Raw genomic sequence first — 25,863 nt, forward strand, 5'->3', positions numbered from 1 at the left:
GCCTGTTGCATGTATAAATGACAGGTTGAGGCATAATATTATTAAAACTGTACATATTTTTTGAACAAATTTCAGGTTGTTCATGGTTTTTCAGGTTATTCACATTTTTTGCAAAAGGATAGTTTGCAAATGTAAACATTTTCATAATTAATTTTACTTTTTTCCTCTAAAACTGTTCTAAGAGTTGTCATTATTTATAAGCCATTATGTTATTATGTTTGTGGTCTGGCCCACTTAAGATCAAGTTGGGGTGTATGTGGACGCTGAACTAAAATGAGTTTGACACCTCTGTTCTGTGGAGTAAATTCTTTAAATCTTTGTGCAGAAGGCACAAAGATTTAAAAAATGTAATCAAATGTATTACCCTCTGGACACCTTTGTGATAAGAAAGGACATGCACAAAAAACTGCCATTAAACCGTCATACATCACCCCCCTCCCCCCAAGAAAGCTCTTAAATATCTTAAAACTTGCTCAAAACTACCAAAGATTAAATCATTCTCAGAGTTTTAACCCTTTAAACAGCAGTTGAATCATTTAAATTATGAATTATTTATCATAAAGAATAACAAAACAAAGCACAAAAATTCCTTATTTTCCATATAATGAATAATAAGGGGATAGGGCATTGGTGGTGATTAGAGTCTTCAAGTTGTTTAAGATATTTAAGATTAAAGAACCAAAACATTATTGATGTATGATGATTCAATAGCAGTTTTTTTTGTACATTTTTGCCTTGAAAGTGCAAAATGCATCAATGCATCAATAGAGTATAATGCACCTGTAAGAGCACACATGTAAGAGTAAAAGGCATTGGATTAAAATAATAATAATAATAATAATAATGAAGTTGAGAAAAATGTACTAAAATGCCCGAGGGGGGGCATGACTGTTAAGAGAACAGCAGAAATACTAATCAGAATCATTCATTTCCAGGCCGGTGGGGGCGCTGTTCCGCCTTCTACTATTTACCGTCTACCGTAGAAGAAGAACCAAATATAATCATGGCTACTAACGCTTAGAAGTAGGTACGATAGCGTTGAATTTGGACGTAATAAATAATTTAATTTACTTGTAGTAGTCATGGTCAACATTGTTTTCACTTCAGATGTTATATCATGACACTCTCGAGTTCTTCTAAGAGTATATATGTGTTAAAAACAACCACACATTGTAACTGTACTTTATGACTGTACATTAGCTGTAAGCTAGGAGGCAGCGGTAAGCTAGCGGGGCAGTGTCTGGTCTGTAACTGGTGTGTAACTGGTGGATCTGGTTCACAGCCATGAATCATGAGTGGTGTATTTATAATGGGATGGCACTGATCCACGTGTATGTTGTGTATTTCCGTCTCCAATATTTTATTCACACTGTTCAGCCAATTATTTAGCTAGTTTTAAATGCTTTTTGTGTCGGTTAAGCTAACTAATTACACGTTTATTAAACTGTAATTTTACAGCAAAGAACCAGTTATATATCAGATAAACAGTCTTAGGAAATGTAGTTTGTGTAATTGGAGAATTATTTTCTAGACTTCAGAAACCATGCTATATTAAGTGATTTGTAACAACACTTATTCAATCTAATAACAGCTATAGTGTATCTATTCTCAAATAAACCTACCACTAGTTGACTATTATCCTGAACCCTGTCATTATATTCCCATTGGCTTCATCTCTCCACACTCGTCTGCTGTTTCTGACTTTATACAATTGTATACTTGAGACGAGTGTTGGGTGATGTGTGCAAACTGCCATGGTAAAAATTGTCATGCAAGAATAAATGTCAAATCAATATTTCGTAGATTTAAGGCCAAATTTTTTGTTTGTGAGTAAAAGTTGAAGAGGTCAGATGTCAGTGTATGCTTTTAAGCTGTTTGTGTTCAGAACACAACAAAAGACTGACAAAATGTAGAGGTAGAACATTCAAAACAGTTATGATAAAATGTTTGTTCCATATTTAAGTTTGCTAAATTTGTAGGTTTTCAGCTCAACATAAGCTTGAAAGAAAAATGTATATCACAATATTAAATTATATGGCTGTATAAGATTAGGCTGTATCTTACATATAAGGACTTTTTGTCCCACCCCTTCTTGTGATTACTTTTTTTTTTTTATCATTCCACCTCAGATAAAATACTAAAAACATTGTAAAATCATGCTGTTATGAAAATAACCACTGTTACATTTTAGCTTAGATTCATTCTATCAGATCTGGTATTCATGGTTGGTCTGGGTCATTTCTTTGTCTTTTCAGTTGTCTGCGCAGCACCTCCCGGAGCAAATTCTGATTTGCTCACTCCCACTTTCTAACTACAAATTCTTTGGCCAACTGTATTTGGAAATCCTGGAGTTCTTGACATTCCTTGTCTGCGTCCCGTCTGCAGTGCACTTCATTGCACAGAGAAATGACAGATCCACACAGTCACAAAATCAGAAAATTGAAAATGGAAAAGTAGCATCACTCACTTTTTATCTTTCTAGATCATAATAACAATCACATGTTTGTGGGACTTGTAGTCAAATTTAAACTCAATGTTTACACCACCACCAAAAATCAGAACAGATGATTTTTACCTGCTGTCAATCAAATTTTCCTCAAGTTCTTCTGTACAGACTGGCAGTAGACAATTATTCAAAAGCTTTTTTTTTTTTTTTTTTTTTTGCTGATACTTATTTGTCGAGGTTATTTAAGTTGTTTTCAACACACTGAGTCCTAGTTAAGAATGCTGTTATAATGGGCATTTTCACATTTCAGTTTTTACTCTGAACAGTCTTATCATTTCCTGTGAGTCTTGTAGAGCTCAGTCAGATACAGCGTCTCACTTGCTTTAGGAACTTGTCTTTCAACTTCAGTTAAATCTCATTCAGTCCATGCAGACTGGATTGAAGATAATAGGTGTAGAACAGCACCTACCCCTGCAGCCAAGCAATTACTGCAAGGGCAACACAAGCAAATACGATAAAACTGATCCAAGTCATGCGCTTCAGACTGAGTATCACCCACGACTATCAGGTGGAAGGTTAAGGGTGTCACGCTGTCGTTATAATAGACTTAAAAACTACTGTGTTCCTGTCTTAATCTACACTTTAAATAGTGGTCGACATTTGGATAGAACCAGAACAAGCCACCTGTTTTTTATTTATTGTTACTGTATGGGTGTATAACGCTTTTTAGATTTATGCTGATGTTTTTATAGCCTTTTCTAGAACAGCAACTAAATGCACCTTTTGTATGAGAGAATTTTCTTTATCTGTTTAACTCACAAGGCTGTTTTGTTTCTATTTGGGTAATATAGCCATGTCTTCTATGGTCTTTGTAATTTGCCTCACTATGTCCTCCATGTATGTTGAATTTTTGTTTGTTTTGTTTTTTGGGGGGGATTGTGTGAATGGAACATGGGTGGAAACTCAAGACAAATTTCCCTACATTGTGCAACAATAAGGTGAATCTTGAATCAATTGAATTACAGTCTGCAAGTGGATCTCATAAGTACAAATGCATTAATTTCCTCGGTGTATATTAAAACCTGTGAAATAATATTTTGTTTTAGATGATCTGCCTCTTCTTGTGTAGATTACCCATATCAGAAAGTAAGTGTTAAGTATAATAAGCTCATGAGAATAGTGTGAATGCAGCTAATTATTTTAACTATTAAATAAGATTTACACCAAACCAAAAGAAGGAACCAACCAGCCTTTCCTAAAAAGAAAAAAAAAAAAAGTAATTTCTCATTTACTAAAATAATTATTGATTTATCATGACTCAATTGACTGATCATATTAGACAAATGTAGAAATGTGTTTTTTAATGTAGATTTTTGTGGAGAATATTGTCACACCTAAATTTTATGCATGTTTTCATTTATTAAGTTATCTCACTTCCAAAAAACACAGATGAACCCTTGTCCCAGTAATGCTTGCATTAACTCCAGATTGCAATGAAAAATATTTATCTTATTTTTTCCCCAAATGATCTGTGTTGTAATTCTTACATCACAGACATCATAAATGCACATTCATGCATCAATCAAACTAGACTTAATGTGGTAACTTATGTGTGTGATGTATGTATATATTAAACTTACGTCCTCAAAAAGGTCATTGTGGCATTTTTTAAGTACTTTTTTTTTTTTTATTAATCTGTTATTTTTATACTTGGTTTATCAGGTAAATATATAGGAGTGTCAAACATGTAGCCTGTGGGCCAAAACCAGCTTGCTGAAGGCTCCAGTCCAGCCCACAGGATGAATTTGTGAAATGCAAAAATTACACTGAGGATATCAAAACTCAAGGACGTTAAAATGATTTTAGGTTCAGGTTCCACATGCAGACCAGTATGGTTGCAAGTGGGCAGAACCAGTAAAATAATAACCTATAAATGATGACAACTCCAAAATTTTCTTTGTTTTAATGTAAAAAAGTAAAATTAAATGAAAATGTTTTCATGTACTCATTGGAAGGAATTCACCTGGAAAAATATTGTCAGATTTTTAATTTCAAACAAATGCAAAAGGGCCTACCGAGTTATGGGAATCATTGTAGAAAATGTGGGAACGCCCTTGCAGACCATTTTCACATTTTCTGGGATTGTCCAAGAATTAGGCCTTACTAGATTGAAACGATGAAAAGGATTAAAAGAATAATGGGGTTTGAGATTAAACATGATTTCTGCACAGTTTATCTTTGAAATCTACCACCCACAGTCAATTCTAGAGACAAATACCTGATTAATGTAATGATGGCAGCCTGTAAAAAAGCCATAACAAGAAAATGGCTGAGCGAAGAACCCCCAACAAAGAAGGAATGGATTGGAATTATTAAAGAAATATACAATATGGAAAAACTAACTTTCTCCTTGAACCATAATTTGGACAAATTTACTAATTATTGGCTAAAATGGACATCTATCCCAGAAGATGTGACGCCCCATTAGGACAATACCTTGTTTTTCTCATGAGAAATACACACATATGTCAACATCTGTGTGTTTTACTATCAACATGTGTAAATATGCATTCCAGGAAAATGTGCACAAATGTTTATGAAAATGATGGATGTAATTATGTCAGCAGGTTTACGGGACATGATCTGAGGCAACATGAGAATGTATCTGAATGATCTGACGTGGACTGAAGCAGGACAATACCCAAACTAACTCAACCCTCTTATCATGATGGGATAATATTGTGACTCACTGACCCACTTCTCTATCGTTGTATTTTAAGTTTTGATACTGACTTGTCTGTGCTTGTTGACGTCTCTTGTTTCGCATGTCTTTACATTTTTGTTTTTCTGCCAGTCAAAAAATGTAAAATCTGTTAAAAATGAAGTATAAAAAAAGAAGATGTTTACATCTACAAACTGTCCTTTCACAAAAGATATGAAAACCTGAACAAATATGAACAAGAAATATTTTCAGAGAAGTAATTTTAACAGTATTCTGCCTGTTGCTTAATGTCTTACATATTTGTAGATCCACTTTGATGTGTAAGTTGTAATGTACATGTGTAAGTGATAAACCCAAGCATAATATTGTTAAACTTGCACTTATTTTTATTTTTTTTTTAACCCTTTCATGCATGAATTATGAGAACCTTAGTCAAAATTTTTTCTGGAGTGTTTTTACTCCTCTTTAGGCATGAAAAAAACAATGCAATTGAAAAAAAAAAAAAAATTATGAATCTATTTTTCATGGAGTTAAAAAATGTCGACTAAACTGGACATTTTTTAACTCCATGAAAATGTAAATAATTGGTGTAAAATACAGTTCTTCATCTTTTCATGGTCATCAGATATGACCCATTTGGACGTTCAGAGGCTCCGTAGTTACCGTGGAAACACCATCATCTTCCACAACATTGATTCACCAGTAAAACCCATGAAGTTGGATCAATGACAGTGGATGGACACACTTAATTAATGATAGATTTGCTGAAAAAGTCATTTTTTTCTGTTTTCCCCATTTCTGATTTAATAACCTTTGAATTTACTGTGAGTTTTAATGAACAGCAACATGACCAGCAGATTAAATATAATAAAATACCTACTGTACACTGAAAAAACACTACATACAGAGGAAAATATAATAATAAATGGTAATAAATCACTTTAGAAAGGTTAAATAGAGAGAAAAAATCATTTGGGAAGTGCCATCAAGGAAGCATTGGGTCTTTATGGGTTAAATCAGTGTTTTTCAACCTTGGGGTCGAGACCCCACTTGGGGTCGCCTAAAATTCAAATGGGGTCGCCTGAAATTTGTAGTAAAAAAATAAAATAAAATATATTTGTGAGCTGAAAGAGTCAATCCCAATCCATCAAAGACATGACAAACTGTGAGTCTGAAACTGAAGCACTGTGGTACTGTTTATCTGTCAAATGTTCATTGTGGTCAGTTTCAGATGCTGCAGCTCTTTCATAATTCATAGTTTGAGTTATTGTTTGTTCAGTATTAATTGTCAGCCTTGTAAATCCAAGCTGGACTGACTGTACATATCCGGACCAAGGAAAATCAAATTCTCACTTTGTGCAGTAATCTACGCCTGCCTTTTCTGCCTCCATCCATAATAATATACATTATATAGCCTAAATGTGTCTAAAATCAACATTTATTTGCAACATAGTATAGCAAACTATTACATCATCAAAAACAAATTAATTTTAGCACCAAATAAATAAATAAATAAATAAATAAATAAATAAAATCTCAGTTTTGAATGTCTGGGGTCCCCAGAAATTTGTGATGTTAAAATGGGGTCACGAGCCAAAAAAGGTTGGGAACCGCTGGGTTAAATATTAGTAACATTTTATTTCCTAGCCTTTATATTCACTCATGCAGATATTATGCAGGTATTGTTATAGAAGTTCAGGTTAAATTACATTATAGAATAGCTGTTCACTGTGGTGACCAGTAGGCATGAAAGGGTTAAAGAAATTTCAGATTGTTCATGTTATTCACATTTTTATAGGAGAGTTTTAGATATAAACATTTTCCTAATGTAATTGGACTGTTTTCACTGTTCTTATTTTACTGGGCCTTTTGAGATCATACAGGCTGAATGTGGCCCTTGAAGTATAATGAGTTTGACACCCCTGATATATTCTATAAATCACAGGTGTCAAACATGCGGCCCAGGGGCCAAATCCGGCCCGCCAAAGGGTCCAATCCGGCCCCTGGAATGAATCTGTGAAATGTAAAAATCACACTCACAATATTAACAGTCAATCCTTTTACTTTAGGGGCCCCATAAAGCCCTACTTTAGTCTGAAGTGGGTCAGATCAGTAAAATACTAACATAAAAACCTGCAAACAATGACAATTCCAAATTTTTCCTTTTTGTTTTACTGTAAAAAAGTTAAATTCCATGAAAATGTGTAAATTTACAAACTAGCCTCTAACAAAAAATATGAAAAACTAGAAATGTAGTAAGTGTAATTTTACTAATATTCTGCCAGTTACTATAATATTTTGTAAATTTGCAGATCCATTGTGATCTGTAAGTTGTAATGCACATTTACAAATGATAAGCAGAGGCAGAATATAGTTAAAATTGCACTTATTTTTCTTAATAAATGTCAGTTTTTTCGTGGTTGTTCATGTTATTCACATTTTTAAAAGGACAGTTTACAGATGTAAACATTTCCATAATGTAATTTTACTTTTTTCACTATAAAACACATTGAAATGTTTGGAGTTGGCATAATTTCTATATTATTATCTTATTATTTCACCGGTCAGGCCCACTTCAGATCATATTGGGAGGATGTGGCCCCTGAACTAAAATGAGTTTGACACCCCTGCTGTAAATGATAAAAGCCACTGTGGGTAGATGTGTTTATTTGGCAGCTGATTTCGTGGGTTTGCGCAATATTTGAATGAACATATAGGAAACACGTGTGCGTTTCGTGTCGTATTTAATCCGCATTTGGATGAAACCCAGTCCATCCCAGAACCGGGGAGCCTTAGTCCTGCACCTAAAGGCGTCTTGTCAGTGTTCAGGATGTTGCTGGTGTTTTATTCGGTGTCCTGTGCGTGGCTGGTTGGTTTTACTGCCGCAGGTCACGCGTGGGTCGGACATTTGCGTCAAGTCCCCGTAAACAGGAGCGATGTCCGGACGGCTGCAGAGTTGGCTGTGGTTGAATTCAACAAAGCCAACACGGAAGACCCCCACACCTACAGAATCGACAAAATCACATCGGCCAAAATGCAGGTACCAACTTCTGTTCTGTTATCCGTGGGCGCTGATAGTGGCGCAAATCCGCGTGCATATGCGCAGATTCCTAGAATGAGCTGTGTTTATTTCCTCCAGATAGTCGCAGGAGTCATGTACGTCCTGGATGTGGAGCTGGAAAACACAAGGTGCAACAAGAGCCACACTGTGCAAACCGAAAACATGGGTTTCAAATGTTCTCCTAAGGTATGTTTAACACCACTAACCAGGACACGAGACGCGCAAAAAACACGCAGCCTCACAAACACGTGCACTTCATGTCTGCACACATGCACGGCGTTCATGTGCAAATGCATGTTGAGATGATGCACTAATTTCCTGTTTATTTCAGGAACTTTTCTGCAACTTCGCCGTTCTAGAAATCCCATGGAAACACAAAACTGTACTTGAGCGTACAAAGTGTCAGCTGCAGCAGTGTTGCCTGATAAAATGCTGCTGGTGAAGATGATGCTGCCAAGTAAACAGTTCTCACTGTGCAGAGTGTAGTGTGTGTTATTAAACTCAACATTACTGCAGCTTTTCAAACAGTGCTTATTGTAATTGTGTATTCATTACAGCGTTCACAAACCAGTGATTTTACTGGCTCCTACTTGTTCTAACACAGAGTTGAATAAGTTCAGTGACCTGCACTCATGCTTGCATTGTATGGGGCGAAAATGGCATAATTATTCCAGTGAGTGGCCTGGGCAGCTTTGCTCAGCCTCATCTCTCAGTGTGTGTCCTGGCAGCTGTAAAGCTCTGGTTGCGTGTCAAGCTTGGTCAGACACATGGCTGCTAAACGGAGACCAGGCCGCACCTCTCTACACTACACCACAGTCTCCAGAAGGGCTCTCTGTGTGGAGGATTACAGGCATTTTCAGATTACTGCTCAGCAAGACTGAACTGTCTGTTGCTCTGACCCCCTTTTTAACAGGAGGGGGGGAATGCAGCGTGAAGCTCAGTGATACTGTAAATGAACACAGAGCAAGGGGGAAATGGTGTCAAACTGAATATAGTTTAGTCTGGGGTGGCAGAGGTGTTTGTCTTTCATGGAAAGACTCACTGAGATTAAGCATCTTCTGCAAGAGTCCTAGCTAACATTAATAATGTTTAGATGGACCAGGTTATACATGCACAGACACATGAAATAAAAACAGTCGGCAAGTATTGATCAATTGTCAGTACCAATCTAAAACTGAGTCGGAGATGGCCAGATGTGGCTGCCTTAAAGTCAGCATGAATCCATCTTATGCATGAGCGCCGTGAGTTTTACATCTGAGATTTGTTCCGTGAAGAAGCATGTATGAGCATCCTCCCACTTCATGACTGATGGTTAGAATAGAAGCATGCAATATAATTTGAAAATACAAAGAAAGAAGAACTGAAATACACTTCTAAATAAAAACATGCCAGTAAATAGAATATCTTTAATGTCATTGCAACAAGTACAATGAAATGAAAAGTGCCATATGATTGCATCATAAAACCTACTATTAAAAAATACAAATAAAAGCAGCTAAAATTGGCTAAAAAAAACTGCAGCCTCAGTTCTTCCATCTTGTGGACAAGACATACACGAGTGTACGACATGCAGAGGTGAATGAAGGCTTTAAAATGTATCATGAACCTCATTCATTCAGTCATTAAAACTAATTAAGAAAAAGATTCAGTTTCAAATAAACTACAGACTTTCATTCAACATTATGGATGGGGAAAGTGCTAAACAAAACATACACGGGATGTGATAATAAGGTAATATTGCTAAATGGGGTGGGGGCAAAAGGGGTTCTGTCTGTTTGGCTTTGCTTACAGTAAACAGCCGTATGGATAAGCCGTTCACACACACACTCTGTCGCGCAGCTCATAATGTCTCTAATCATGGATGTCTTAATCAAACTGAGCAAAACATAAAGAATTGGCTGGCACAGTGGATTAGGTAGCAGGGGTTAGGAATGTGGGGGAAGGGGGCTCCTCCTTAATGTGGGATGACTAACATCGAAGCTGCAGTGCCAGGAGTATGCCCTGTCCATCTGCCATTCCACTCACCCACCCACCCACTGACACACTAACAGGTGCGTGCGCGCAGATACACGTGTGTTTCCACGCGCACACGCTCGCATACTCCACCCTGCACTCTGGCCCTACCCCTGTCCTCACTTAGCCTGGGCAGCAGATGGTGAGGGGTAAGGCTTGTTGTCCCCCCACCCCACCACTACCCCACCTCTGCTCACTCACTCCAAGCCACCAGCCCATCACCCCTTATCCCCCCCCACCCCACCCCTCTTTGTGTTGTTGAAGAGCCCGGGTGTTGAAAGGCGAGCCCCAGCTCCCCCCCCCCCCCCCCCCTTCCAACAAATCCTTGGCTGGCTGCCATTGGCGGGACTCAGTCAGGTGTCCTAATGCTTCAGTTAGGGGAGGAAACGCTGGATAATCTGCCCATCGCGTGCCACTGGCCATGGCCTGGCCTCTTTGTGTCTGGCACCCCTCTGATCAGTCCCTCCACCCCTTCATCTGTCTCCCCCTTCTTTTCCAACCCAGTTTCTCTACCCCAAGACGGTGTCATCCTTCCTCAAGGATCATCCTCTTCTTCCTCTCTATGCATCTTTAAACTCCATCTTTTATTTGCCATTGTTTCTGACTGGGTGAATCCAGCAGCAGTGATAGTTACTCATACAGTATGTGTCACTTTCAACGGATCTGGCTGTTTTTCTGTCCGTTGCCGATTTTGTGCTGAGTCATCATTGGCTCCTAATGTACCTGCAAATGCGGCTTACGGGCAAAAAATGCTGCCTTTAAATATTACACTATGCTCTATAATGTCGGAGCTTTAGAGCTGCTCACTGCTAAGATTAAAGCCACCAGGCCATGTTTAATGTCCATATATGAGCAGTTCTGTAAAAAGTTTTAGAGTATCTAAAACTCATGACTTCCAGGGTGTTAAAAAGTCTTAAACTTTAATGTGTGAGCTCTTGATTTCTGCAATTTGTCAAATATAATTTAATTAATCATATTTGTAGCAATTAGGAGGATTTAGGATAAATTAACTGCCAAATTAGAAAACACTTTTCATAATTATAATTACTTTTTCATTAGTTTGTAATCACGTAAATATAGCAATTGTGTTTTATTTACGGTATAGCAAGGGACGTTTGTACATGAGCTCAAATTGGACATCTCTGTATTAATAGAGGTGGACTTGAGTATCAAATGTAGTATTCCAGACTATCAGAACTAGACCACACCCACAGCTACCAAAGACACCAACAGCATAGTGCTGTGAAGTAGGGTGTGTACTGGCAAGAATCTGCTGATAGGATACAAATCACAATACTAGAATCACGACACGATATGTCATGATACTGTTAAGAAAAGCAATTTTTTTGTTTCTTTTTTTTAAATGATTATTTCCTTGAAGAACTGAATGACACCAGAAATATGCAAAAAATACTAAACACATTTTTATTTGATCAGAATAGGATCTAATGCTATATCACAAAATTTTCCTGTGTTAAAACTTAAATAATGTTTAACAGACATTACAGTTTCAAATGTTCTCAAATGTTCATTTTCTATTGGCTCATAACTAACATCATAACATTACTTTTGTGCGATCCCAACCAAAGAACTAACATTATTTAATAAAAGAGTGCTAAATAATAATAAATAAAATACAAACAAAAAAATAAAATGAACCTCCACAATATCTGCATTTGAATAAATACCTAAAAATATTGATACAGTACTTTTTAATATCAATACAGTATTGTGAAATGAAATATCGCAATATATTGCAGAACCGATTTTTTTTTTTTTCTCACACCCTTGCTATTAAGCTCATTGTGTAATGCGTTACACAGTTTTACAATAATATTATCACAATTTCTCCTTCAAATAAAAAACTCACAGGCAATCATTTTGACAGCCGGTCAGCATAACAGTGTGTTTTATAATCTTCACATAGGTTACTGCAGTAGCTGATTTTATATTACAGCTGTATATATCTCTGCTTTTAGGCAGTAACACTTCAAGTCCTCTGTTTTCTGTAGAGTTTGTGTTGTCAATAGCTGCACTGATCAGTTTGGAATCCTCTAAACAAGGTCAGACTCCTAATCTGATCTGCAGATCAACAAACAGCCAATTTAGCAAAGATAATAACATCACATAATAACTTTATATCTTCATAAGCCTCACAACCAGACTCATCTGTGTAGAAGAAACACTGATTTCAGCATCAAGTACTATTTTATTTTAGAGCTGTGTCTAGTGGTGAAAACAACGTTGCATCTTGCTTTTATCACGTCAGAGTCAAGAAAGGGATATTTATAAAAAAAAAAAAAAGTCTCACTACTCTCTCTAGTAGTCACATGAATCCACTGGACTGTTTAAAGGAGTGATATTTAGCTTTTTTTTAAAATGGAATTATGCATTTTAAAACATTTCCCTGTGGTCTACATAAACTGTAAATGCTCTGCTTGGGTCTGAATTCTTCATTAATTCAACTCCACAGGTCCATCTTCAGCCCTATTACTGAGTAATGACACCAGAAAGGTCATTATGAGCGCTGGCCCTTTAAATGCACATGAGCCACTTCACGCCCCACCCCCTCCAGATTGTTGGCTGTGCTGCTCTGTCCTGTTCAACCAACAACTGAACATTTTAGGTAATTGGGTCAAAGTTTGGACATATTTTCAGTATGGACTACAACTGCTGCTGCTGATAAACAATTATGACGTACTTGGAACAATGTTCGTCGGGAGTCTTGACCTCATATGTGCAAATGTCGCAATGTAACTAGTTATAGATGTAACAAATTAAGCAGGAATTAAAATAGGTTGTAGAAATCCACTTGATTTTTGCCAAAATAAATATAAAGACACCTTTGCAGCACTAGGAGGGTTCAAATTCAAACTTTTTGAACTATTAGGGTCCAAATACGCAAATAAATGTACCAAAGACTAATAAAAGTGGGTTTAGGAAAATATGACCCCTTTAAGTAAATGGATTCAGTGCTTATCTGTTTAATCAGACTGATCTCATTAAATGGCGTTGTATGTCACGCCAGTTCTTATGGCATTTGGCGTACTATAGGTGCATGTTTTGGACAGCCATCATGTCTAAATCTACACCAAGATGTCCGACTCATATAACTGTAGCGCCTAACCCTAACCCTCAGTGCATGGTATTTGATGCATCACTTCAGGTTGGACAGGGGTTTAATAACACCGTAAACATACATATGGAAAGCTTATAATGCGTACAGATAACACGCCAATTGAAAGTGGCGTGTATATTTATGAGTCATGATATCACATTGCTATAATGCAGTATTTTGGCATCTTTGGCGGAACTTCAGGCATGACTTCATTCTTAACACTGTAATGATATTAAGATTATATTTGAATATTTTAAAGTAGTATTATAGCATCAGCTCTGCAATGAACTGGCGACATATATCCAGGGTGAATGCCTGCTTTGCCCATAGGTAGCTGGGATAGGCTCCAGCACCCCCGCAACCCTCTCAAGGACGAAACAGTTCAGAAGATAAATGAGTGAAGGAATATAACATCATCATTAACTATGTTTGAGCCAGAATGTATGAAATTAACTTTAACCCTGTGAGACTTCAGCTTTTCTTTGTGGCCTCCATAGGAGACAATGAAGAGGGGGGATTTATTTGGTTGCATTTTTTAACTTTACCACTAGATGTCATTAAAAAAACATACAATGGACCTTAAATTTCCCTCTTTTTTTGCAAAGTGACAAGTTGTTCTGTGTTGAAGTCCACATTCTGATTGACGAGTCTTTAAACCTACCACTGAACTTACCTATTCCTGTCTTTTTTTTTTATATTTGCCCTCACCTGTTAGCAAAATGCAGATTAGTCTAACTCTAATTACCATATTCTTGCTACTTATGTGTTACTTACCTTTATATTTAACTGTAATGTCTTGAGAAAGTTTTGTAAAGCATAGAGGTTCAATATGGAAGGTTCATGTGTACATATTTACAGGTGAAATTTGTTTGTTTTCTGGTGGGAGCTCACTTTGTTTCTCAACAGATTAGGGTTAAAGCTGCAATTTGCTAAAAAAAAAAAAAAAAATGCAGCCAGAAAAGGTCAAAAACATCACAAAACGCACCCCGACTCAAACTTCACATACTGACTTAAGTCATACACGATGAATGTTTCAGAAGTCTAATACCTGCAGACACCATTCCACTCTAGCAGAATTGATAAAATACACAGGAAAATGTCATGTTCATCAGGAAGTTAAACATCTCTACAGCGAATAATGTGAAGCTTTCTGAGCGGTCTCAGTATCCATTTCAAAGCCTAAAACTATCCAATAAAAAGTTATCTTCAGTGCAAATGGTATAAAACTACCCTCCTACCTAAAAAGTCACATAAGAATCTATCCAATCTCATCAATATGACTGACGATTCAAGCACTTTTTAGATTCCCGCTGTTTTGGTTTATTTTGTCTAGAATCACAACATTTATATTGGTGTTACATTTGGTTGTTCAGTAGCTGAGCTTTCTTTTATTATTACCTCCACCAAGAAGGTTATGTTTTCATCGGGCTTTGTTTGTTTGTTAGCAAGATAACTCCAAAAGTTATGGAAGGAATTGGATGACATTTTCAGGAAATGTTGATACTGGCACAAAGAACAAATGATTAAATTTTGGTGGTGATCGGCCTTGGCGGAGGTCTGGGCTCTGAGTGTTTTTCTAGTTTTTGTTCATTCTCCTGTTGGTTGATGTAGAATTAGTGTTGCAGAAGCTACAGGACCACACTCTTACACTATTAAGATACCCCCGGTTTACCTGCTGAAATGAGACCATTTGCAGAAATTTAATCACGACCAATTTATGATAAGCACTTGACCTTTGAATGAGTTGTGAGTGAATATAGATTAAGCTGTTTTTCTACATCTAAATGGAACTAACATAAGTATCCTCGGGTTAAAACAAGTTGCTTTAATAATAGATAATGATGTTACTTGGGGTTCTACACTTTATATTTGATATCAAGTCACAGAGGTTTCAGCAATAAATACCTGGAACTCTATATATAACCCACTAGGGTTATTTAGCATCGTTAATCCCGTTTTAAATCGGTTTTTAGAATTCACAACTTCTCTTCTAACCACCTGGATAAAAGGTCTGTTGCAGAGGGCAGACCACGCTGCCAGAAATGACACACCGTCGTACTAATTAAATGACAAAAGACGTGAGTAAACTGCTTCTTTGATACAAGCACAAGACACAGGAGCATAATGGGCGTCAAATTGTTTTGTTAATATCATACACCTCTAGCAAGGGCATGTTACCTCCTTTCAGCGTTTTTCACATACTAGAAAATAAAACAATCTGATTAATTCTGCAGGGCACAGAAGAAATGAGCTACAATGTTATTACTCTTAGAATGCAGTCTTACCTCTCAGAAAAGTTAATTATAATGTATACAATATGAGTCACTCTTATACCTTTTTCATATTTTGCTGCTCTTAGAGTCCACTTTATCTTCAATCATAAGCATCCTTCCCTCTGCTGTCTCATTTTGCAGTAATTTGTGCAAATTGTTGGATTAAAGTAGCCTCTGATGAAATACTGAGCCTAATGTATAGCAGCGTGTGGTAGTAAGTACCCTTTTAACAAAGGAAATGTATGTAATCTGATGATGTTCAAACATCTGTCATTTTAATACCCTGAGTCTTCAATGAAATATACAAATGCAGATGTTATAACACTATGTAGGTTCATCATACTTTGTTCTTTCAGTTGTTATCCTTAGCATCCTCATGGTACAGAGGCTGCCTCACTCCTTGAAGGTGCTTTTCTCTGATTAGGATAAATGATGTGTGCATGCATCTTGCAGAAGGTAGATATGGTGCAGTTGCGTAACCGGAGTGGGGTCATTTACCATTTGACCCCACCTGACCTTCTTTTTGAATGACCCTAGGTTTGGTCACCGCTTCAGAGCACAGGCAGGAGTGGAAGGTCAGAGTTCAAAGTATCCTCAGCTGTGCTGTCATGGAAACGGCAGCGGTTGCTCTGTTGATGGTCAGTTGAAATAAGGACAGTTGGTCATTTGCAGACCAGGATTTTTGTCCCATCCTCTCAAATCTTTGCTCCTGCTAAAACAGCACTTTTTAAAGTAAAAAAAAACCCTGAATATTTTGTTTATTGGTAAAACGTAAGCAGAAATATTGAAATACACGCAGACAAAATGTTTTCCGTAGTTCCCCTGACCTGAATATGGTTACACTTTTGCCCCGCTGCCTCACACTGATACCTTTTTACATTTGATTGATTAATTTTTAGTCTTTTACATGCCATCATTGTATTTTTTATGCCATCTCAGTGTTTCATCGCATGTACACTGTGTGCAGCAAAACATACAGCAGGTCCCCTTTATTCACCGGTGTGACCAAAGCTTTTCGGAGTCCGCCATTACAATCAATCGAAAACACACCCGCGGTTTGTTTTTCCACTTCCTGTTTGTGACCATTGTGAAGGGTTTCCTTGCAATCAGTGCTGCGGTGGGGGTGGGAGGGGGAGGAAAAAAAATCAATATTTTCAATGTAACGTGTGGCCAATGGAGTAAGAGGATGATTTATGTAGAGATGGCTACTCCCCAATTCAGATGGGATTTATTTAGTGGCCGGAAGAGCGGACGAAATAAAGGCTGGACACTAAAAAATGTTAAAAGTGTGCGACACATTTGTTGATCATTTTTCTACTGCGCTTTTCTTTCCTGCTGCCCTTCTTCTTCTTCTGTGTTTTTGTTCATGCCTCATACCCACCGTGCTCTCTGACTGTCCCGCTTAATCTTAGCTGTTGTATTATAAGACTAAAGACCAACAGGACACACACACACCAGGAGTTTAGCAGGTTGAGGACCACCAGCCAGAAGCAGCATATGTCCCTCTCCTCTCCAGATTAATGAGAGCATGTTAATATTACCATACAGTCAGAGAGGAGGGGATAGGGGCAAAGGGGGTATGGGAGGGGTGGGAGATGAAAGGTAGAGGGAGAGTGGCTGAGATTCAGAGGGGAAGCACGAGGCAAGAGGAACGAGAGCAAGTCTGTGAGGGGAAGCAGCGAGAGAGAGAGAGAGAGCGAGCAAGTCTTGGAAAGAAACAAGAAAGATGGAAGTGTGGAGGCGGGAAAGAGCGAGAGAAGCGAGGACATAACAACCGTAGAAAAATGTGTGGATGTGTGTGTGTTTGCTTTATTGCAGTGGCCCCACCTACCCCTCCATCCTGTTAAGGAGGCAGAGTCCTGAGGAGGAGGGGTAGGATCCCCCTCCCTCAGCCACTGACACACACACACACACTCACTCAGTATCTGGCTCATACACACACTCTGCTCCGTGAGGGAGCAGTCGCTGAAGAGCTCTGGATAGACCACGCAAGGTTCTGCAGGTGTCCCACCCTTCTCTCATCACATGGATGCTTTAGTAGGTACTACTGCTGTTTGTTTCATACTCCTCCTCCTCTTTTTTTTTTTTTTTTTAATTTATCCTCCTTTTTTCTGTTTATGTGGCTCTCACCGCTTGGGTATTTCCTCTCCTCATGTGTCAGAGTAATCCAGTAGCCTCTGCTGCTAATGTCTGTGTGTTTGAGTGTGTGTGTGAGAGGCTGAATGCAAGCTTGTATGGTTGTTTACAAGCTCCACTGTAGCCGCAGGTCTGATAACTTTAGCTGAGTGGTTTCTATTCACTGCATGTGTCTCAGCACCAATTTATTATCTTGTAATTCCTCTTCCCAAACTAATTTTTTGCAGGGGTCAAGGCTTCACTTGCTTGTTGCCTTACTTATTCTTGCATTTTATTATACATTTTTTTTTACAACCTCTTACCTCTTGAGGGTGGAGGGAGACAAAAGCGCATTATGTTTACCCTTTATATGCCTTTCCATGATGTTTGGGTAGACGCTTTTACTTTTTAATAGTCGAAATAGATCTAAAAAACACAAGTATTTTGGTGGCTGGGATGTAGTAATGATAGTGGTGAAAAAGTGCAAGAGTTGGACATGAAAAGAGTGAAGTTGTGACTTTTTTAAGTGCGATAATAGTTGAATATTGCACAGCATGTGTTGAACAGATTCACAAACAACACCGCAAATCAGTTGAGTTTTGGCCATGCTGCAGATTTATTGATTATTACTTAAAAAATTTTAGCACCATTTTTATGTCACACTACAGGTTTAATTTATCACAGGCCACTCCAGATCATATGCTGGAGAAATAAGTCGGAGAGATGACGACAAAATGGCCAATGAACCTGTAACATGGGCTGTGTGTGAGTGGAGGAGCACATGTCTTGCATATAACGTGCTGTACTGGCAGACACCCACTCCACTCCTCTTTCCTCATACTAGCAGTGGAGCCACGTTGTGAGGCAACACTTCTTGGATACAATATTTCAAGCAATATTTAAGGTATTAATGCTAAATCCTGTTGAATTTTATGTTCTGTATTTGTTCGTGTACTTACGTTGAAATCTTTTTTTTTTTTTTTCTTTTTTTTTGTGAATCGTTGAGCTTTGGCCTGATTTGCCAGGATGTCGATGCTAAAAGGTGTGGTTTAGTCTCCCAAACAGTTTACGTTTTTGAGCAAACTGACTCACTTTTTGAACATTTGCGTCATTATTTAGGATACAGTAATGAGCTTAGAATTTGCACAGAACTATATATATGTATTTAGCTTTGTTAAAGTTTTAGAACAGTCCTGCACATTTTATCACTGGTGTTAAATTTTCTCCTAGTCATTGCTTGTGTGTTTCGAAATCAAATTGGTACCCAGTTGTCCAAACAGGCCTGACAAATAACCTTCAAATCCATCCTGCAAATCTGCTCCTACAACAATATCACCCCCCTCATCCCTTTCTTCTGCTCATCCTTTAGGTTAAAGCAGCGTTCATTCTCTTCCCCCCTTTTTTTAGGCCTGTATTGACCTGTTAATAGTATTATCCACAGAGCGTGTGGCGGGGCCAGGGTCACATCCCTCTAGGGTTTGGATGGTCAACCCTCTGGCCACAGTTTGGTCAGAGCGTGGGCCAATAGGACCTAAGCTGTGGTCATCCTTCAATCTCGTTCCTTTCACAGCAGAGGTCACAGGAGTCAGAGGGTAATAAGTTTAACCCCTCGAGGGGTGAGGAGTCAGAGGTCACAAACAGGGCTATAGGGAGAAGGTTTGCATCATCAATCAGAGGCACTCCTGGTTATAGCTGTGCATATCGATGACACACGCTCGTTCCTGCCAATCTCATTTGCATGCCATGCTAAGCACAAAGGGCAGCCATTATAATCATATGAATGAGAATGAAAATCATGTAAAAAGGCTTGCAAGTGTCTGCAAGTGTCTTAGTGCTGATCCTGGTCATCTAACAAGGATTTTTGGTTTGATTTTAGAACATTTACAGAAAATTTGACACATGCTAATGTTTTAAATGCCGTCTGGTTTAATAAATGAATAAGCTCTTTAATGGATCTTGTTAGGAAATGGCGGAATCGGCAGGTTTCATGTGTACTCACACCTTCTTATTCGTAAGCGATACTTTTTTAAAAATTATTTGAGCATACAATTTATTATTGACTACTGTTTAACTAAAAACATGTAAACCATTTGTATTCTGTTTTTGTAGCTCTGGACTGCTCCACCTCGTGTAAGATGGTGCATTGAACTGAGTCTGCTGAAACTGAGGCCTGTCAATACACTAGTGTTTCTTTCCTTTCAGTTGTTTAATTTTGTGGCGGCTTGATTTGAATGATTTTATATAATTTACAGCGTAACTATCTCCAATGTACTGGCGTAATTTCATTCATTATCACAAGTATCTTAAAATACATGTTATCATCCAGCCTTTAAAGCAGCGCTCTTTAAAACATCCTGCGCATGTTATTGTGACATTTTTTCAAATTTTACTGCAGATGAGAAGTCTATCCCTCCTTGTAAATCTGAAATGGTGCTGTGCTGATGTTTCAGCATCTCCCAGAGGTCTCCTCTCCCTGGCTGATGTTAGCGATGTGTCAGCATTAAGCTAGGCCTGTCTGCTAGGCTGCTGCTGGGGCCATGGTGGCGACCAGCCCAGCCTGGCCAAAAGCCAGACCAGACATGTCTTGGCACCAGACAACAGAGACGTGACAGGATCAAGGATTGGGAGGAAAATGTACTCTTGTAGTATACACCATTGTCCATCCATGTTATCAGTAAAGGATAATGACACGCATATTGTGTATATTTACTGAAGAAGTTAGTGATTAAAGATTCTTTCTCTGTTTTTCTCTTTTAATCAACAGTATCCCGTGATGGGAGAAAGAGACGATGTGAGAGAGCTACTAGGTTGGAGTCCAAGCATGGATATCTATCTAGATACATGGTATGCCTCCCATCCTCATACAAGCGGTGGTCTGATGTACGTTACTTTCAAGAAGACTCTACATGTACATTGACTCGGGCTGCGTACATGTTCAAATGAACACGCTATAGGATTTGTGCATGCCATTAAGTGTTTGAATAAGGGAGATGTACATGTTGCTCAGTCAGCTATTGCCCAGACAGAGACTATCAATCACAAATGCACAGTGAGCCGCATAGCTCTTTTTCTGGTCCCTTAAGTCTTTTCCTCAGGGCTGGAATTACACAGCATTTTAGCTGCAACACTGCATTTTTCTGGACGTTGTTTGAAATAATTCCCGTTGCTCTTTACCATGTGTTTTTGACAGCAGGTAAAAATCATGGGGCCCAACCTTACATGATGAAAATTAATTTCTATGATCGTATCAATGTTTGGTTCTAGTTAAACTTTTGAATTCTCATAAATTAACAAAATAAAAGCACAACAAACAGGCCGCTTCTCCCATTTACATCATAACATCACTCCTATAGAACTGAGTGGAGCAGAATTGAGTTGGAGGTCTCGCTCTCACTGTACCTACTGTCAGGCTTTATTCATTTCGCGTTTACCCAACACGCCCGCCTTACATCGTGTCTCCCCACGTGTACCTGCTCCACCTTCTCTCCTTGTGTTTGACCGCCACAAACAGGCGCACTTTTTGTCTGCATCTTTTACACCTTTTATATCTTCATGCATACTCAGCACTTAGAAAAGTAACCACATCATTCTAGACCAACAGCGAAGTGATATGTAGCTTTATTGGCAAAACGCAGTTGTATTTGATGAATGAGCGCGAAGACCTTGAGTTTTGGATAAGAGATGAAGCGGGGAGCGTGGCAGATTTTGCAATAGTGGGAAATGTTTTGGAGAGTGTGTGTGATAAGCAGCAGGTGGACTGGTTATGGTAGTGATAAGAGCAGGTGATGGATCATTTGGTCAAGGTCCTGTCTTTCAGACTCAGTTTGATCAGGTGAGAGGTTCACGTATTTCAGCTTTGACTAATGAACTCATGGCAGAAGACGATCAATGTACACGAGTACTTAAAATATACTAGCATATGACTTAAAACTACATATATACTTAGGGTACATATAGTTTATACTGAATACTTTTCATATTTAAGTACAGAAGCTTTTATGAAATTTAATTGAATTTCTGTGTAAAGTCTCTACATTTATTACCTTCTGAATATAGAAAGAAACAGATGGGAACTTGCTGAAGTGATGAGGTGTTGGGTTGTCAAGAAACGCTCTTTGTAAAGGTCACACATTACCACGTGCCATGTTGTGATATGGCTAATAAACCAGCCAATAACTGACCTGATGAGATACAGACTAATTGTTGAGGATTTTATCATCAGGATTGAAAATGTGTCATTTGACGTGAGAGGCCGCCACCCCCAGAATATTGAAAACGGTTTTAAATTCAGGTGACGCCGTTATGTGTGAGACCAATAATTTTGTACTGTAGAGTCACTGGAAAAGTAGGAAATAACCTTTCTGTGTAAACTTTAAGAAGGATGTCATTGAAATACCCTGTGTTTATAGAGGTTTAGGCTTAGAGTTTGTGTAAAAGGTGCAATTGTAGGTTGTGCTGTCTACAGACTGTCACTGTAAATAAGAATTTGTACTTGATGTCTTCCCTAGATTAAAAAAAAAGTTAAATACATTTAAAAGGCACACTTTTCCTACACTTTAGAAAGGAAGTCAGAGAAACTGGCCCTTTTTGTCACTGAAAAGTAGCACCTTTTTGTTTCTCAAGCAGTCCTATAAATGTTCCTGTTAATAATACTAAATGTGTTAGAAGTGATCACTTTATCATGTACTTTTAAGAGTAAAGTTTAACTATACAGAGAGGAGATTTGAGTGGGCTCATTAAAACTTGAAAATTATTTTAAAATCACGCATCACTGGCAAAAAATAAATAAATAAATAAATAAAATCCGACAGTTTAGTATTTAGCGTGTGTTGTTAAAGGTAAGGAGAAGTCATTCGGTCAGTGTTTGTGCTGTCTGTTGCATGAAGGTGATGAACGAGGACCTTGAAATGACCAGAGACCTATAACAGAACGCTCCCTGGGAAAAGGCCAGTCCTGCAATGGGCCTAAATCGACTCCTCATTCATTTGCATGAGACATAAATTCACATTTAAATGGCAGAAAATTGCTCGGGAGGCCGATACACTGAGGCATATGAAATTATAATTGTAGTCAGTCGTGTGTGTGAGTGATATAAGATTGAGGAGATGTGTGGAGGAATTATGTGTCCAATAACCGAGATGGGATGTAAATATGGTCCGGACAGTCGGGAGTCTGATGTGCCATCGGCCCATTTCATCTGAGACTGCAGTGCAGAGGCTAAATGGCAGCCGCTTCCACGCCGAGCAATGGCCAAATTAAAACAGGGCTCCACAGAACTAGAGAAGTGTTTTATATGAAATTAAGAGCCACTGCTGAATGGAGTGTCTGAATGGGAGCAGATTGTTTGGTTTAGGGTCATTTTTGCAATCCTAGTGTATACGTCACTCATCATGGAAATGCAGAACCATGAACAAAAAAAGCTTTATTTTTGATAGCGCTCATTTATCTGTTCTGTTTTAGCTTAATCTTGGTGTATAATACAACATTTTTAACTGCATAATGAATGAAACTGGCATCATACTCTGAGCTCACCCCACCCTCTTCGTTCTACTATCCCTCCATCCCCTCTCTCTCCTCCTGCATTCTCCTTTCTTCTTTCTCATGTACAGTAGGGCTCCTTCAACGGTACGATGGGACAAATACTCATGTCACATCAGCTCACGGAGATCTCAATTGTTTTTAGCCAGCGTGCACCTCTCCGTGCTCCCCGGGTCGTCCGCCTGACCTTGTATACGCCACTGCAGCCCCTCATGGTTTTTACGTGACCCCACAGAGTACGCCACACATGCGCTCACGTTTACAGACGCCAGCATATCCGAGGTTCACATCTGCATTTGGGCTCATACGTTCACACAGTGCGCCGTTATCTCACCCTGTGTCATTCAGTCCAAACTGGACCATCAACAAACAATACAATATGGCTCACCAGGAGGCCCCTTATAGACCTGTTTCATAATTTGTGCTGCTCTGTCCATTGTATCAGCCTGCTTTGATGAATTTACCTCCAACTGATACAATGCGTCAGTCTTTTTGTTAGAGACAGACAATTGGTTGTGCAGTTAAGGTCCAGGGCCCTTAATGAAGTGCTAAGGCGCACACATTGGCTACAGGGCACAGGGGTCATTTTTTGCACCTAACATTAGATGACAGCTAACGGAGCGGACAACACTCTGAAAGGATGGTGATATCATTATTCCAGTGTCCCGTATTGTACTGTATGTGCGAGTCAGCAAAGCGTAAAAAAAAAAAAAAAGAGCCCGTTGAAAACAGAATGTAAAATTGCTTTTGATGAGTCACAGTGAGAGACTAACCGAAGGACACAATAATTTGCGGTTTTCAATAGGTCTGTTAGTCCAGTAATGTGCAGCAGGATCCTGACCTTCCAGCCTTAACAGTCGTGACATCCTGTGTTTACAGAATCTACATTATTACAAAGAATTTAAACAGTTAAATAATGGGGTCAGAGCTACATTGTGTCCAGAACGTCAACTTCTGTTAATTTTATTTTTGATCAAAGTGAAAATATGAGGGTTTTCCCAGGGTTAACACAGAAAAACTACTCTATCTCATGCTTTTTTTTTCTGTCCTGTGGCTACTCTGCTCTTTAAGCTTTATCAAATTTAACTGAACAGCAGAGCCAGGCTGCAGGTGGAAACGGTCACAACTCAAGGTAACAGTAAGTTTTGACCGAATTTCTTTAAATAAAAAAGAAATTGCAGCAACTTTAAAGTCTTCAAAAATAGCAATCTACAGGGCACCTTTATAAAAAAAAATAAATAAACAAACTAAAAAAACAGAAAGAAAAAGAAAGAAAACCCTATGGATTATAAACAGCAACGATATTTTTTAGTTTGAACGTTATCATATCATGAGAAATATTCAATTCCCCTTTAACAGCAGTGTTGCATGATTTTTATGGTAAAGTGTTGGGGGACAGGTTGAGGGGGGGGCTCATGATGTTGGGACAGATGGCATTTAGCTCTAGCTGTGCCGAGCTCAGTGGGACCCGAAGCTTAAGAGGTTAGGCTTGTCAAAACCACTCTGTTCATTCACTGCCTAACAAAGTGTGGACTGTCAGCCTGTTCCGTTTAATAAACTTAAGATTTTTCTTTTGTCAACGCCCGAGCAACACTTTGCAACTCGATGACCTGAATATCCCAACATGCGTCGAGGTTCAAGGGAAAAGACAGCACCCGCGGCAAAAGACTTTCCAAAAAACGTGCGAACGTACTGTACATCTAATTTGACCGATAATGGAGGTTCATAAAAGTAAGACAGATTGGGTCGAAAGACTTGGGACGTGGAAAATAAGAGGCTACATTATACAGGTTTTGCACAAAATTGTTAGTTTAATGTTGTGTTTTTGTCAGTATGATGCAACAAATAGGCAATACATTTAATGCACTGTTTGTTCAAAAAATAATTATTGATAAAGTAGCTGCATGTAAAGCACTTGCTGTCCAACTGTCATTTTAAAGATATCATGTTCCACCACTAGAGGGAGACATACTGTAACATGCAAAGTGGTGTTTCCCACATTGTACACTACACAGCTTAGATTGGACTCACACTGTCATATTAACCTGAAAATATACAGTTCATCCCCTTTTGACCAAATACAGTATCTGATAGTATCACTGAGGATTTCTGTTTTAATTTTTCCACCTCTCTTCCCCCTTTCCTTCCATCTCCCAATTTGTTTCAGGGTATGTCGGGGTCAGAGGCTGAAGGCCGGTGAAAGGTGACCTCAGTGAGAGGCCAGCGTGACATTTGACCTCTCGCTGGATGTGCGGCTGACCCTTGAGGATACGGCTCAACAATGGGAGGCACGTGCCCCGGCCCTGTCACCATGGTAACCAAGGACCTTTTGGAACTGTGGGGGAGTAGGGTCAAAGCTTGTTCTTTATCCTGATCTGTGTTAACCATCTGCTGCCGATTGACTCCCTTAGATATAACACATACCCACCGCAGACCTACGTGTGTGTGGGTGTGTGCGTGGGTGGGTGTGGATAAACGACAGCGTTCGTACCAGTGAAGAATCTGAGGACTGACTGGGTAATCTCTGCAGGCAACTGTGATGGTGCTTTATTTTCTCACATTCACCTGGAGAGATTC

The 25,863-nt window shown here is 38.6% G+C and overlaps 1 protein-coding gene across 2 annotated transcripts; it reads left to right on the plus strand.

Annotated features, from left to right (window-relative positions):
* The first annotated feature begins 7,889 nt into the window (after positions 1 to 7,889).
* Positions 7,890 to 25,829, plus strand: LOC115434455 (cystatin-C-like). 2 transcript variants are annotated; one of them, XM_030156414.1, is made up of 4 exons: positions 7,890 to 8,208; positions 8,308 to 8,415; positions 20,513 to 20,592; positions 25,454 to 25,829. In XM_030156414.1, exons 1-4 carry the CDS (start codon positions 7,999 to 8,001, stop codon positions 25,491 to 25,493), a joined length of 438 nt encoding a protein of 145 aa, XP_030012274.1. In that variant the 5' UTR covers positions 7,890 to 7,998; the 3' UTR covers positions 25,494 to 25,829. The 2 variants fall into 2 exon arrangements, with proteins under 2 accessions (XP_030012274.1, XP_030012275.1); XM_030156415.1 differs by lacking the exons at positions 20,513 to 20,592; positions 25,454 to 25,829 and adding an exon at positions 8,561 to 8,718.
* The last annotated feature ends 34 nt before the right edge of the window (positions 25,830 to 25,863 follow it).

Source organism: Sphaeramia orbicularis, chromosome 15 (genome assembly GCF_902148855.1).
Source record: "Sphaeramia orbicularis chromosome 15, fSphaOr1.1, whole genome shotgun sequence".
Classification (NCBI taxonomy): Eukaryota; Metazoa; Chordata; class Actinopteri; order Kurtiformes; family Apogonidae; genus Sphaeramia; species Sphaeramia orbicularis.